Raw genomic sequence first — 15545 nt, forward strand, 5'->3', positions numbered from 1 at the left:
GAGATCAGAGCTGAAAATGTGTTGCTGGAAAAGCGCAGCAGGTCAGGCAGCATCCAGGGAACAGGAGAATCGACGTTTCGGTCATAAGCCCTTCTTCAGGAATGAGGAAAGTTTGTCTAGCAGGCTAAGATAATAGGTAGGGGACCTATCACCCTCACCTCGACCTCTTTCCACCTATCACATTTCCGACGCCCCTCCCCCAAGTCCCTCCTCCCTACCTTTTATCTTAGCCTGCTGGACAAACTTTCCTCATTCCTGAAGAAGGGCTTATGCCCGAAACGTCGATTCTCCTGTTCCCTGGATGCTGCCTGACCTGCTGCGCTTTTCCAGCAACACATTTCCAGCTGTTGTGAATCTTAGCCACTCTGTTTCCCCAGAGATTGCTGAAGGCAGGGACATTACATATTTTAAGGCAGAGGCAGATCGATTCTTAACTAAAAAGGGAGTTGGTGATGATCAGGGATAGGTGAGAATGTGGACCTGAGGTCACAATCAGATTTGCAGTGATCCTGTTGCATGGTTGAGTAGGCTGACTGGCTGACACCTAATTCTTATGTTTGTACATTCATAAGTAAATTTGTGACAGCAATAAACAAATTACTATAGTGAGAGATCTACAATAAATAAAGACCACAGTCATTATTAATATTTATCTGAAGTATGAAAGATGATGAGACATTTTATTTTATTTCAGGGATGGAGAAGAACTAGACAGTCAGGGAGATGCAAGCAGTCAACCAGACACAATCTCCATTGCATCACGGACATCACAAAACACTCTGGACAGTGACAAGGTAGGTTATACTTTGTAGTTTCTAATCAACCAATACTAAGCATTGACCCTTAGATTTCATTGCAGTGGATTAGCTCCACAATTGATTGGAGAAATAGTACTCTTCATAATTAAAAATGCTGTTATTAACCAATAGGTCGAATTTCTTAGCCTTTCAAATAGATAAACTTGTAACCAGAAACTGAAATGCTACACTTACCTAATGTTCATTTTGCTACAAAGATGTCAGTACAAACCTTGAACAGTTAATGTGAAAGTGCCACTGACGTGCTGCAAAGGGGAAGGTTCCATGTAAAATATCAGCAAGTATTGCTTGCAGCAACATAAAAACTACTTAAAAATAATAGTTTATATTATTGTGTGGCTGTTGAAAAGGTGTATGCAAAAAAGAAATGCTGATTGCACTGTATTACCTTCAGTTGCTCACAGAGAAAAATACGACTTGTAGGAAAGCAAAGTAGGTTCGGTATAGGTTAATATTCTTAGTCTGTAACAGGAAGTAAAGATGTTTAAATGGTTGAAAGCCCAACTTCCAGTTTCATAATGGCATCTTATTTCCCTAAGCCCTCTTGTGGCTCTCATTTTCAAAACGTTTCAGTTGAATGAAGCTTTAAAAGCATTAAAGTACTTCAAAAAATGTCTGGAAGGTGGTTAACAAGAATGCTGTTGGATATGGTGTTGAGACAGATGAAAAGGGAAGTGCCAATTTTGTTCTTTATTTGAATTGAGTTAAGTTGGATGATGGTTGAAACGTCATAATTGGTTAAAGAAAATAGTAGCAAATTATGGTTCTGGCTACTGATTTATTGAAGTGAGTAGGAGATTCCGTATATCTGGACACTTGGCAAGAACAGAAAACAGAGCCGGTGTAATTCTTCTAGAGTCAGAAAAGCTCCTCAGCATTTTGAAGTTGTTACTTAACATAGATGCAGTCATAACAAACTCTTCAAAGCTAAACTTTGCATGAGCGATCTTCCAGAGAAGTAAATTTGCATGCAGTAAGCAGAAACACCAAAATCCTTTTCAAAACTGAATGACCTTAAGATGTCAGAGCAAAAGTAGGCCATTTAGCCCAACAGGTCTGTTCCCCATTTAGTGTGATCATAACTGATCTAGGTTAAACTCTCACAACAAGAAGTTATAGTCCAGCAGGTTTATTTGGAAGTACAAGCTTTCAGAGCGCTGTTGGACTATAACCTGGTGTTGTATGATTTTTAACTTTGTCCACCCTAGTCCAGCACTGGCACCTCCACATCATAACTAATCTGATAATGCTAGACTCTATTTTTCTGCCTTTTACTCAAGACATCAGACTGTCTTGCTGATTAAAAATATGTCTATCTCACTCTTTGATACAAGTAACAACCCAGTACTACAGCTCTGTGGTAAAGAATTCCACAGATTCATTACCCTCTTGAAAGAATAAATTCTTCCATGACCTTCCTTACTCTAAGGAGAACAGCCCAGCCTGTTTAATCTATTCTGGTAACTGAAGTCTCTCATCCTGGAAACCATTGGTCATTTTTTTCTGCATCCTCTACAATCATTCCTGAAATGCGGCATCTAGAACTCGACAGTGTTCATGGGATAGCGTGATCATTTGAGTGATTGTTTCTGCTCCTTTGCATGTTCTTCCAGCCCTGGAAAGTGGTCTTATGCTTAAGATTGTGAGCCACGTCCAACAGAACCAGGGAATGTTCCCTGGAAAAAGCAGAAATCCTAAAATCTCAGGGGACAACAGCTGCGCTCAGGTGGAATAAGGACTTGTGTTTAATTTAAGCACACACGTGGGGCATAATGAGAAATTACCCTTCTTTCTTGACATCCTGTTGTTCTATGAAATTGAAAATGGGGAAGCAGAAAATGCAAAACTGCAAGGCTTTGAGAAATGAGCAGCAGACCTGCCTTTAGGTAGATTACTACAACTCAATTTCATGCCAAAGCAGTGTCGGATAAAAGTTAACTACAACCCCTTGCTTTTATAATTTTTACATCAATTTATAAAACTCAGAAACCCATATGCCTTACTAACCACTTTCTCAGCCTTCACAAGCACCTTCAACAATTCGTGCACTTAGGTGCCCAGATCCCTCTGCTCTGCAATCACTTGAAAATTCTGTTCTTTATTTTAAATTACCTCTCCTCATCTTTCCACACAAATGCATCAGTTCATACTTCTCTCCCTTGTGTCTGTCCATTCGACCAGTCTATTTGTATCTTCTTGAAGCCAATCTCTGTCTTCCATAGAAAACACTGAAAGCAGTGTTACTAGTATTGATCCCTGGGGAACGTCACTATGTACCTTCCTTTTCTGAGAAACAACCAGTCATCACAGCTCTTTGCTTCTGCTTAATCAAGTGATTTTGGATCTTTTATGCTGGGATTCATTGAAACAACAATAAGGAAGCCTTGCTACAATTTTACAGGATTTTGATGAGACTACACATGACGTAATTTGTGCATTTTGTGTCTCTATCGGAAATATATACAAAGAAACCTCGATTATCCAAATGTCAATTATTCAAATTTCGGATTATCTGAAGAAGATCTCAAGATCCTGATAGAAACATTATATCAAAGAGCCCTTCCTGATGAAGGGCTTTTGCCCGAAACGTCGATTTTCCTGCTCCTCGGATGCTGTCTGAACTGCTGTGCTTTTCTGGCACCACTTTAATCCAGAATCTGGTTTCCAGCGTCTGCAGTCATTGTTTTTACCCCATCAAAGAGGTGTTACCAACACTGATCGTGCCTTTTGTTTACAATGATTAAAAGTGAACTCTGCTTACTGAAATGCTGCCAAAAATAGTTCTAGACATCGATGGGAGCCCAGGCACTGTCTCCAAATGATTGTCTGCCCGTTTTCTCTCCCTCTCCCCACACTTTCCCTCGAGTTCTACACAGTGGTGGACCCTAAACCCCCCTTCCTCGGATAATCTCTCCAACATTGTCCTGTACAGTGTAGAGTGGGAACTTGTCAAAAAGTTGAGTGCTATTTTGAGACTCAACCCCCAAAGGCCATGGCAGTTTTGCTGTTGGTGTCCAGTCTGGCTGCCGTCTCCATTCCGTTGCAACATTTTGTTCTGGAGTCCCATTGGGGAGATGAGATAAGAGATTTCTGGCTGCTTCACTCCATCCGACGCTGGAAACGTGGAGAGTTGAAAGTACACAGCGGAGGAGGGGGTGTGCAAGGTGTGCTGCTGCCTAGTCTCCTGAACAGGGAGCGGACATAGCAAGTGCTCTCTCTGTCAATCCCATTGAAGTGAAGTAGCAGTGGGGAAAGGCTTCAGCAATGCTGCAGGCCTCTCACACATAGGTGTCTCTGCTCAGAAACAAACCCTGAGACACAGAGAGGGAGCAAGGCAGACAGAGCGAGGAAAAAAGAAACTTCAGAAAACTCCGAATCCCAGAGGAGACGCATTGAATCAGTTATCTAAATAATCAATTATCCGAACAAAATACTGCCCGCCCATCTCGTTCGGATAATCGAGGTTCCTCTGTACGCATTGGAGACAGTCCTGCAGAGGTTCAATAGACCGATGTCTGGGAGTAATACTAAGCTGAGTGATTTAGGCTTGTGCCTACAAACTAGAAGAATGGGATGTGATTCAGTTGAAAACATAAGATTCTGAAGGAGCTTGACAGGAAAGACAGAGAAGCAGTTTCCGCAGGCTGGGTATCTAAATGAGGGTATAAACGTAGAAAAAGGTCTAATAATGGACCTCTATCTCTGCATAGAATGACTACCGTGGGGAGAAACCACTCTTCAAAGAGTTTTGAATCTTTGGAACTTTCTTCTCCACAAGAATGTGGATGCTCCATTATTGCCTTAGGGAATCAAGGAAAATATGGAAAGGATGGGAAGTCGGGGTTGAGGCAGTAAATCAGTAATGATCACTTTGAGTCATGAAGCAGACTTGAGGGATCACAACGTCTCTTCCAGTTAGTATCTCTTGTGATCTTGTGTTCATTCTCAACCATCCTTCCAATGATTTCTTCTCTAGAAACCTCCCAAGTCATACAGTCATAAAGCATGGAAATAGAGCCTTTGGTTCAACAGTCCATGCTGAACATAATCCCAAACTAAAATAGTCCCAACTACCTGCTTCTGGCCCATATCCTTACAAGCCTTTCCTATTCATATACCTATCTGAATGTATTTTAAACATTGCAATTGTACCCACATCAACCATTTCCTCAGAAAGTTCACTGCAAGCGCGAACCACCCTCTGTGGAAATAATTTGCCCCTCTTGTCTCTCTTAAATCTCTCTCCACCCACCTTAAAAACATGCCTCCTACTCTTGAAATCCCCCATCCTAAGGAAAAGGCAGCTACCATTAATTCTATCTATGCTCATTATTTTATAAACTACTATAAGGTTGCCTCTTAACGTCCTACACTCAAGTGAAAAAAGTCCGAGGCTATCCAGCCTTTCTTTTTAACTCAAACCTTCCATATTTGGCAACATCCTTCTGAACCCTCTCCAGCTGATAATAACGTTCCTATAACTGGACGACCAGAACTGGATATCCTATTCCAGAAGAGGCCTCCTCAATGTCCTGTACAACCTCAACATGACTTCCCAACTCCTATCCTCAAAGGACTGAGCAATGAAGGCAAGCATGCCAACTGCCTTTTTAACCACCTTGTCTATATGTGATGCAAACTTCAAAGAATTATGTACCTGCATCCCTAGGTCCCTCTGTTCTATAACATTAACTAGGCCTTACCATTAATTGTATAAGCCCTACCTTTGTTTGTTTCATGAAAATGCAATACTTTGCATTTATCCAGGTTGAATTCCATCTGCCATCTTTTCAGCCCATTGACCCATTTGATCAACATCCCTGTGTAATCTCAGAAAACCCATCTTCACTGTACTATGCCGCCAATTTTGCTGTTGTCCACAAACTTACTAACCATGCCTTTTACATTCTCATCCAAATCATTTATATAAATGACAAACAAAAGAGGATCCAGTACCAATCCCTGTGGAACACTGCTGGTGACAGGCCTCCACGCCAAAAAACAACCCTCCACCACCATTACTCTGTCTCCTGCTGGTAAGCCAATTATGTATCCAATTGGCAAGCTCACCCTGAATCCCATGTGACCTAACTTTACTGATTAGTCTGCCATACAGCATCTTATCGAACGCCGTATTAAAATCAAAGTAAACAATGTCTACTGCTCTGCCCTTATCAATCTGTTTGGTAACTTCCTCAAAAATCTCAATCAAGTTTGTGAGACACAATTTTCCTCTCACAAAACCAAGCTGACTATACCTAATCAATTATTACCTCTCTAAATGTCCATAAATCCTATCTTTTGTAGTCTCTTCCAACAATTTACCCACAATTGAAGTCAGACTCACAGGCCTATAGTTTCTTGGTTTCTCCTCACAACCCTTCTTAAACAAAGGTACAATATTAGCTACCCTCCAGTCATCAGGACCCTCCCCAGTAGTTATAGATGATGCGATTTCTGTAAAGGGTCTCGCAATTTCCTCCCTTACATCCCACAACATTCTGGGATACTTTAGATAAGTCCACTTAAAAATCTTCCAACTGCTTCTTTTCCTGTATCTCTGCATAGAATGACTCCTCAGCCTTCATCTAATCTTATCATATTCTCTCTTCTTTGAGTTAATTGCTTTTATATTCATCCTGAATCTCTCTCAAATCCATATTAACACCCACCCTGTTACCTTATCATTACAAGTTATTACTATTTCTGTTGCACCAGTCACAGGTCTCCTCTCCCTCTGCACCCACATATCCTTTCCAAGGTCTAATTCTCCTTCCATCCTTTAACCACTTCCCAAATAATGAACCAAATTCACTTATAACTGCACTTTCAAAATCAACTATGTAGATTTTTTTTTTATTCTCCACAGCATTTCTGCAGTTACTGATTGGTACTACTGCACTCTGCCACTGATGCCACAGATCCACTGAAACCGTACTCTTTCTTACGCTGGCATTTTTCTAATATGACTGTCAACCCTGCTTCCTTAATTCCACAGACTTAATTCCACTGCCAAATTTTACTGGACTGTATAAAAGCCATCTGTCTATTATTGTGTTAATACCACCCAGTTGCCTTTTAAATGTTGTTTTGTACCAGCTTCCATCACCACCGCTGGCAGCTCATTTAATACATACAGCACCCTCTGCATGAAAAACTAGCCCCTTAGGTCCCTTTTTCATCTTTTCCCTCTCCCCTTAAACCAATGCCTTCTAGTTTTGGATTCCCCTACCCTGGGGAAAAGATCTTGGCTGTTCATCCTATTCCTGCCCTTCGTGATGATATAAACTTCGATAAGAAGCCTCAGCACTCCAGGGAAAATAGCCCCAGCCTATTCAGCCTCGTTGTATTGCTCAACCCTCCAACCCTGGCAATGTCTTTGGAACTCTTCTCTGAACCCTTTCAATTTTCACAACATCTTTTCTGCAGTAGGGAGACCCGAATTGCACGCAATATTCAAAAAGTGGCTCCACCAATGTTCTGACCAGCCGGAACAACTCCGATACTCAGTAAAGTACCAAATACCATCTTCATTACCTTGTCTACCTGCAACTCCACTTTGAAAGAACTATGAACCTGCACTCCAAGGTCTCTTTGTTTCGCAACACTTCTCAGAAACTTACCATTAAGTGTATAAATCCTGCTCTGATTTGCCTTTCCAAAATGCAGCACCTCATGTTTACCTAATTAAACTCCATTTATCACTCCTCACCCCATCTGATCAAGATCCCATCGTACTCTGAAGTAACCTTCTTCGCTGTCCGTTATACCACCAATTTTGGTGCCATCTACAGACTTACTAACCATACCTCCTATATTCAAATCCTAATCATTTATACAAAGTACAAAAAACAGTAGACCCAACACCGATCCTTGCAGCACACAGCTGGTCACAGGCCTCCAATCCAAAAAGCAACCGTCCACCACCACTCTCCGTTTCCTATCTTCAAACTAATTTTGTATCTAAATGGTTAGTTCTCTCTGTATTCCATGTGATCAAACCTTGCAAACTAGTTTACCATGTGAAACCTTTATGAAATGCCTTGCTGAAGTCCCTTGTAGACAACATTCACCATTCTGCCTTCATCAGTCATCTTCGTCACTTGTTCAAAAACTCAATCAAGTTTGTGAGACATGATTTCCCATCCACAACGTCATGTTGACTATCCCTAATCAGTCCTTGCCTTTCCAAATGCGTGTAAATCTGACTCTCAGAATCCCTCCAACAACTTGTCCACCACTGACATCAGACTCACCAAGTTTTAGTTCCCTGGCTTCTCCTTACCACCTTTCTTAAATAATGACACCACGTTAGCCAACCTCCGATCTTCTAGCACCTCACCTGTGGCTATCGATGATACAAATATCTCAGCAAGGAGATCACTTCCTGAGCTATGCACAAAATTCTGGGGTATTTATCCACCTTTATGTGCTTTAAGGCATGCAGCACCTCCACCTCTGTAATAAGGACACTTCTCAAGATATTACTAATTATTTCCCTAAGTTCTCTTGCTTCCATATCCTTCTGCACAGTAAACACTGATGCAAAATGCTTGTTTTTGTATTTCACACATCTCCTACGGTTCCATACATAGGCGGCCTTATTATTCTTGAAGCGGCCTTACTCTCTCCCTAGTTATTCTTTTATCCTTAATGGTAGAATCTGTTTGGATTCTCCTTACCCCTAAATGCCAAAACTATTTCATGTCTCCTGATTTCCCTTGTATGTATACTCCTACCACCATTATAGTCTTCAAGGGATTCTTTTGATGCATGCTGTTGTTACTTGACTTGCACTTCCTTCTATTTCTTGACTCGAACTCCAATTTCTCCAGTCATCGAGCATTCCCTACACCTACCAGCCTTGCCTTTCACGCTGACAGGAACATTCCGTCTCCTGACTCCCATTATTTTTGATGGCCTCCCATTTCCAGCTATCTCTTTACCTGCAATGGCTGCCCCCATCAATTTTTGAACATTCTTGCCAAATACCCTCAAAATTGGCCTTCCTCCAATTTCAAATTTTAACTTTTGGATCAGATTTATCCTTTTCCATAAATATTTAAAAACAAATAGGATTATGATCACTGGCACCAAAGTGCAACCCCAGTGACCCCTGAGTACTTGCCATGCATTAGTTCCTAAGAGTAGATCAAGTTTTGCTCCTTCTCTAGTGGGCACATCTACGTACTGAATAAGAATCTTTTCTTGTACACTCTTAAATTCCTCTCCATCCAAGCTCTTAAAACAATGGCAGTTCCAGTCTGTTTGGAAAGTCTGCAGATATAGTCATCAGGAACATTGGAATTCTCCTTAATCTTCAACTGGGATTTCAACCCAGTAATGACAACAGTTGATTATGGTTTAACTGTCATGATTGCCGCAGAATCCGGGCCTTTGTGTTTTAGTTTTCCATTTATCTCATCGAGTGTGGCATTTTTCAGAAGTTTCTCATTGTGCCATGGTGGCATCAGCCAACCATTTCAGATTCCAACATCATCAATTTCAATAAGCCTTTTAAAAGGGAATTAAAGGGGAAATGTTACAAGGAAAAGCAGGGAAATTAGCACAGGCAAGATAGGCCAAATGGCCTCCTTTTCTGCTGAGTTATTGTTTAATTTTTAGGTAATTAGTTACCTCAATCTTGGGCAGTATGTTTGTCAAGTTAAGATCAGTTATATTATATTTTAGAAAGCCAGAAAAATTTAGAATAAAATTGAAGATTTCATTCATGAATCTGATGTATGACTATTGCCTATTATAAATCAATATTAGAAATGATCTTTAATAGTGATAGGATGAATTTGAGAATGACTCTCCTATAATTAAACAGTTAATATATTCAATGTTATTTTTCTCTGCATTGGCAGTATGAATATGATACCTCTAACTGTTCCCTCTTCATTGGAATGTCATCTGTTTATTGGAATTGTTTTTAAAAATCAGGTTATGTGACAGAGTATAATAGTTTTGGTTATGAGAATGGGATACAATTTTTTGCATTAACTTTTGAAATATGGAGGAGCAAGGTGTAACTTAGTTGTTTTTGTAAGTTAAGAAGCCTAACTGCATTGAGTTGAAGAAAATAATCTGGTATAAAATTTGATCAGCTGTCCCTTTTTGACAGGCATCCATATGCATGCCAATTCTGGCCCCAAATGTGTTGCTGACCCTATTGGTTAGTTAGATATATAATTTAAGTATCTAAAACTGACTTCAGACTCTTAATTGCATGTGTAAATTTAGGATTCAAACCCTGCATGCTTCAGTTGCTCAGCAGCAAAACTGGCAGTCCTTGAAGTGCTAGAGACTACCATCTGAAAGGACAGCTTTGGGTTGTTTGCTTTCATTATCGAGGCACAGAAGAGGGCACCCACTTCTGGTGGTCTATCAGTGACTACCAACCCTCACTTACCCTTTCCTGATTGAATCCTTTTACTCCTTTAATCTGGACTGACCTGAAAATCTCAACCAGCATTTGAATCAATCTGTCTTCCTGATGAAGGGCTTATGCTTGAAACATCCATTCTCCTGCTCCTCGGATGCCATCTGACCTGCTGTGCTTTTCCAGCGCCACACTTTTCAACTCTGACCTCCAGCATCTGTAGTCTTCACTTTCTCCTACTTCTGGAGATACAATTGGAAACAGCAATTCACCTTTACTATGCCAATGTATCAATTTGCATCAGCCCTATTAATTAGTTCAATATATATGTGCTGCACTGGAGATTACACCCAAATCAGGACTACAATAAATTTTCTTTTATCTGTTGCCATATTGGTGTATTTGTCCAAATATAATCAACGGTTTGGTGGATATCTTTTGTGGTGATTAATATGTTAAATAGGCTGTGTCTTAAAATGATAGGAGGCAGCCACTGCTTTTAATGCCAGCCCATTAGCTGGAGGTAAGAAAAACTGTTCTGCTTTTATTGGTGCAGCAGTTTAGAGTATTCATCAAGCACTATTCTTGTCTGACAGTAGGTGCCCTCAGTTGGAAATTGAATTAATCAGTTATGATATTTTGAATCTGAAGGGAATTTGAACAGTACTCGCTTGCACCTAGAATTCTCGATCATGAACATAATTCCTCTTTGCTAGAAAATAAGCAGAAGAGCCTAACCAGTGTGTGTGTGAAACTCTGTCTTTAAAACAATCTCAGATTTTGAATAATACAAGTGTAAAATGGAGGATTTAAACAGTTCAGCTGGAAGTGCAAGTAGAAGTATGGAGTCTGTGACACAGCTTCTGAGCTTATTAGCTGTGCCTCATCAAAATTGGGTAAGTTTCTTGTGCCGTGGTTAATACTTCCACTGTATATGTCTTTATAATCAAATTATATAAAATATAAATATGTACTAATGATCTTTATTTCCACTGCTTGCATTTACATTTTCTTCCCTGTCAGGGTATTATCTAATCAAACTCCAGCACTCAGATAAGCCTGCGCTAATTATATGGTCTTTAAAATTGTGTGTCAAATAATTACCTAATTTTGTTCATCAATTTGTGAGAGAATTTCTAATTTTGAAATTTCTGTGATCTCCCCTCATTTACAAAATACACATCTTAAAAGATAAAATAATATATTAACAATTAACCAGTTAGCAAATTTGTACAAAATTTTGTGTTTCAATAGGCTAAAATTTATCATGATGGACTGAGTGAAACAGATTTTTTTTATTTTTAACTAAACCACTGAGTGACTCAATCGTTAGTGCTGATGCTTCACAGTGGCAGGGACCCAGGTTCAGTTCCAGCCTGTGGCAACTGTCTGTGTGAAATTTGCAAATTCTCCATGTCTGCATGGGTTTTCCGTGCAGGTTCTCAGTTTTTCTCCCGCAGTTCAAAGATGTACAGGATGGGTGGATTTGCCTGCTAGATTGTCTGTAATGTCCAGGGATGTGCAGCCTAGGTGGATTAGCCATGGGACATGCAGGGTTACAGGGAGAGGGTAGGGGTCTGGGTCTGGGTGGGAAGCTCTTTGGAGGATTGGTGTGGGCTCGATGGGCTGAATGGTCAGCTTCTACATTGTAGGACCATAAGCTATCATTTTTACTAACCCTAGTGGGATTCCACCACTAACCACAAATTCACCTCCCTCCCTTGTCTGCATTCCCTGCAGATCAACCTGGGCCACTTATCCTCCGCTCCTAACACCTCCATGAGACTTTCCCATACGATTGCAGAAAGTGCAACACATGTCCACTTACCTCCTCCGTCCTCAGTATTCAAGGTCCCTGATACAACTTTATCTGCACTTCATTCAATCTGTCCACTGTCCTTGCTGCTCACAATGTGGTTGCCTCTACGTTGAGGAAACACAGATTGTATGCCTGCTTTAATGAGCACCTACGCTCTGTTCGTAGAAATGATCGCGAGCTTCCAGTTGCCTGTAACTTCAACAGACCACAGTGTTCCATGCCAGTGTTTCTGTCTACTGCAGTGCTCTGGCAAGGCTCAACGCAAGCTGGAGTAGCAATACTCCATATTCTGCCTTGGCACCTTCACAGTCTTCAGGACAAAATGTTGAGTTATTCCCTTTGAGTTGTTTATTCCCTTTCCCCATACTCCCAGTTCATGCCCTGTATGGGCTGCTCCCAGCACAGCCAAACCAGTTTCAAGTATTTACACTTCTTGTTAGCATTCCACTGAGCTATTATCTTTCTCGTGGCTTATCATCAGCAATCTCTTTCTCTCTGTCTCTCTATATCTCTATTCCCCCCCACCCCATCAGCATAAATTCCATCCTTTCCAAGCTGTCTTCAGTTCTGATGAAGAGTCACAGGATGCAAAATTTTAACTGTTTTCTCTTTAAAGATGCCGGCAGATCTGTTTTTTCCTGCACTGTCTGATTTTGTGACCGTTCATCAGAACTGGGAAACTGACATTTCTAACCTTTCCTAGATATAATGTATGGTAATCAACTTGGAATGTTAACTTTCTTTCTGTCTAAGTAGCTACAGGCAGACCTGCTGAGTATTTCCTGCACTTTCTCTTTTTATTTCACTATTGTTGCTACTGCGTCACTAATCCAGGAATATAAATTACTGTGTTACAGTAGCCCGTAGAAATGACAAAATCTAAACTGTGTTTTACTATAGTAAAGCATAAAAATCTCTTGATAGGTTCATAGAGTTGTACAGCACGAAACAGACCCTTCAGTCCAACTCGTCCATTTTACTACTACTCTGTTTTTTAAAGTGAAGTTAAAATTTTATGTATATTCAATTTGCAATACAGCATAAGCTAGTCATTGAATTAAACTGTATGCTTTCTAAGCCAGTATCAAAAGTGCAGCATTTGTATTTGATTAGCTTATTGCATCTTAGCTGTTGTAAAAACAAATAACCCAAAACATAATTCCCAGCAGTGGTTTTCCATTTCAGGCATAACATCTAATACAAAAAATATATGAGATTGCAAAAGTCGCTGATAGCTGTGTTGGTGAAAAGTCATCAATTGTAGAAAAAGTCATTCAGCTTTGTATACTTTTGGTATAGTTGATGAAAGAAGAATTTTGCCTCTGGGATAAAATGAGCACTTCTATCCATCATTATTATTAGCGACAGAGGGAGCAGGTATTCCAGCAGAATGCATGACAGGAAATAACAGATAAAATGTTAATAAAAAGATTGTGTTAGTGAAGAAAGCAGGATCAACAATGCTTACAAAATCTGTATATGGTTGACTATAGTCGATTTTTCAGAAATATTTATTGTTACTTAAAAGGAAATTAAGAATAACGTTGTGATTTCAGAGCTGGATTCTGATCTGACTGCACACGAGTGATGTAAGATTGCATGGGTGTAACACTACAAGTGATTAATGTTGCATGGAATCCCTTGGATGTCCCTGTCACTGCATGCAGAATTTACTTTCTGTTCTGATAAGAGACACACTCTGCTTTGTGCCACAATTATTTTAAAAATTAGGAAATAAAACTCCAAGTATTTGGTAATTCTAAGGTACACTAACAATACTATTCAGTTGATTGTATTTTCGATTCTGTCATTGGAATTTTACTCTTGGGTGTTTTAAACATTAAACATAATCAAATTCCTGTATACGTGAATGCTGGCCTGCTCTTTCTCTGAATGCAGTCATTCTCCATTGAACATTCTGTGACTTACATTTTAGTAAAGTTAAATATTCCTGGAAGAGATAAGAAAATTCTTCTAGAAATTATACAATTCTTGGATAAAATGTGAAAGGGAATAACATTTGAATAGAAAGGCCTGACACAAAATAAAATTCTGTGTAAGGTGTTAAAGATTACACAAGTTCAAGACTTTTTCTTCAGTAAATAAGCATCTCTTGTTGTTTTATTGTTAAAAAAAAGTAACATTCCAGAATTGTGTTGGTAGGGAGTTAGAACAATTATTTAAATCAATTTTCAGTAGTTGGTACTTATGCACCTAATGGCATAAATATCTTAAATATCTTTTTTTAAAATGTCTAAATTTGCTAAACTTGAGTTGCAAAACTTCAGATTCTGTTCAGCTTAATTTCTGTTAAAATTGCTTTACATACAATATTATCTACTTTCATTTTGTCTGGATTAGTCAAAAAGATATTTTTAATGTTTTTACTTGGCATGTGCTTGAAGAAGATCATAATAAGATAATTTGGTATTTAATAGACTTTTCCATTTCATTTTACTTTTGAGTCCCAATCATGAATGCTGGTCATTTAGGAACTTTTGGAGAGTGTAGCAAAGTGTCAATGTTGGGTAAGGTGAAAAGCATGGAGGAACTGGACAATATCTTAACTTGAAATAGCACAACATTTGAAGTCTTCTTTACTGTAGTAAAATGTAGAGGGCAAATCAAGATGTAGATCTATACTGTTTGTGGCCTTTTTATTAGTATAGTTTAGTTATATAATCTCTTTTCTAAATTAAGTTTGATCAACTTTGCTTAATAGTTGATTGAAAATAAAAATTCTAACTTTACTAAATATACTATCTGAACTGATGGATGAATTTTCTGTTTGAACAATTTAAAATATCAAGCTGTTGACAGACAAAAAGCATTAATTCATAAAATTGCAAAGTACCTATGGTTTTCACACCATACAAAATAATCAAGACATACTATTATTTGTTAAACACTGAACATGATAATTATTTGCAACCACACTACAAATTGACTGTGGATTATGGAATGTCACATATTCAGTTAAATCTGCCTAAGTGCACTAATTTGTCATGATGATATTTTTGCAAAACCAAAAGCAAAACATTCGCCATAAGTTAATAGTGAGTCATCAGAAAGCTTTGTGAGCTAGGTTGTATTTTATTCACTTAGTAAAATGTAGCCTTCTAATTGAAGTCAGGGTCAGTCATTATCAAGGGTCACAATCATTCTCCAAGTGCTAACCACAAATTGCAGCGAGCAAGTGAAAAACAACTGGTGTGACAACAAAACATTCCTGGTTATATGAAATTATTTGTCAGCTGATGGATGCAGTATCTGTAGAATCCATTAGGTGTTCAGGTAAAATGCATTGTGAATGTTTAAAGTAAGCTTTTCTATTTTTTGACAAAAGTAAAACAGAGACCTTTTATGTTGAGTTTAATCCAGTTGAAATGCCTCATCTAATTTGAGGAGTTGTTCATTACAGTGAAAGTTGCAATTGTTGGAAGGTTGTGCTTAAAATTTCCTTGTCAGTTTACCTAGCTGTATTTTGGATGCAAGGAGACCTTATTTCAGAAATATTACATAA

At 39.0% G+C, this 15545-nt stretch overlaps 1 protein-coding gene across 1 annotated transcript in view; it reads left to right on the plus strand.

The window, feature by feature from the left end:
* Positions 1-15545, plus strand: part of LOC122550233 (triple functional domain protein-like) — a 561659-nt gene that overhangs the window by 395609 nt on the left and 150505 nt on the right. Inside the window, exon 33 of the mRNA XM_043690993.1 lies at positions 695-794. Coding sequence (XP_043546928.1) covers positions 695-794 — 100 coding nt within the window. The remainder of the gene's footprint in view (positions 1-694; positions 795-15545) is intronic.

Source organism: Chiloscyllium plagiosum, chromosome 5 (genome assembly GCF_004010195.1).
Source record: "Chiloscyllium plagiosum isolate BGI_BamShark_2017 chromosome 5, ASM401019v2, whole genome shotgun sequence".
In the NCBI taxonomy this organism is placed as follows: Eukaryota; Metazoa; Chordata; class Chondrichthyes; order Orectolobiformes; family Hemiscylliidae; genus Chiloscyllium; species Chiloscyllium plagiosum.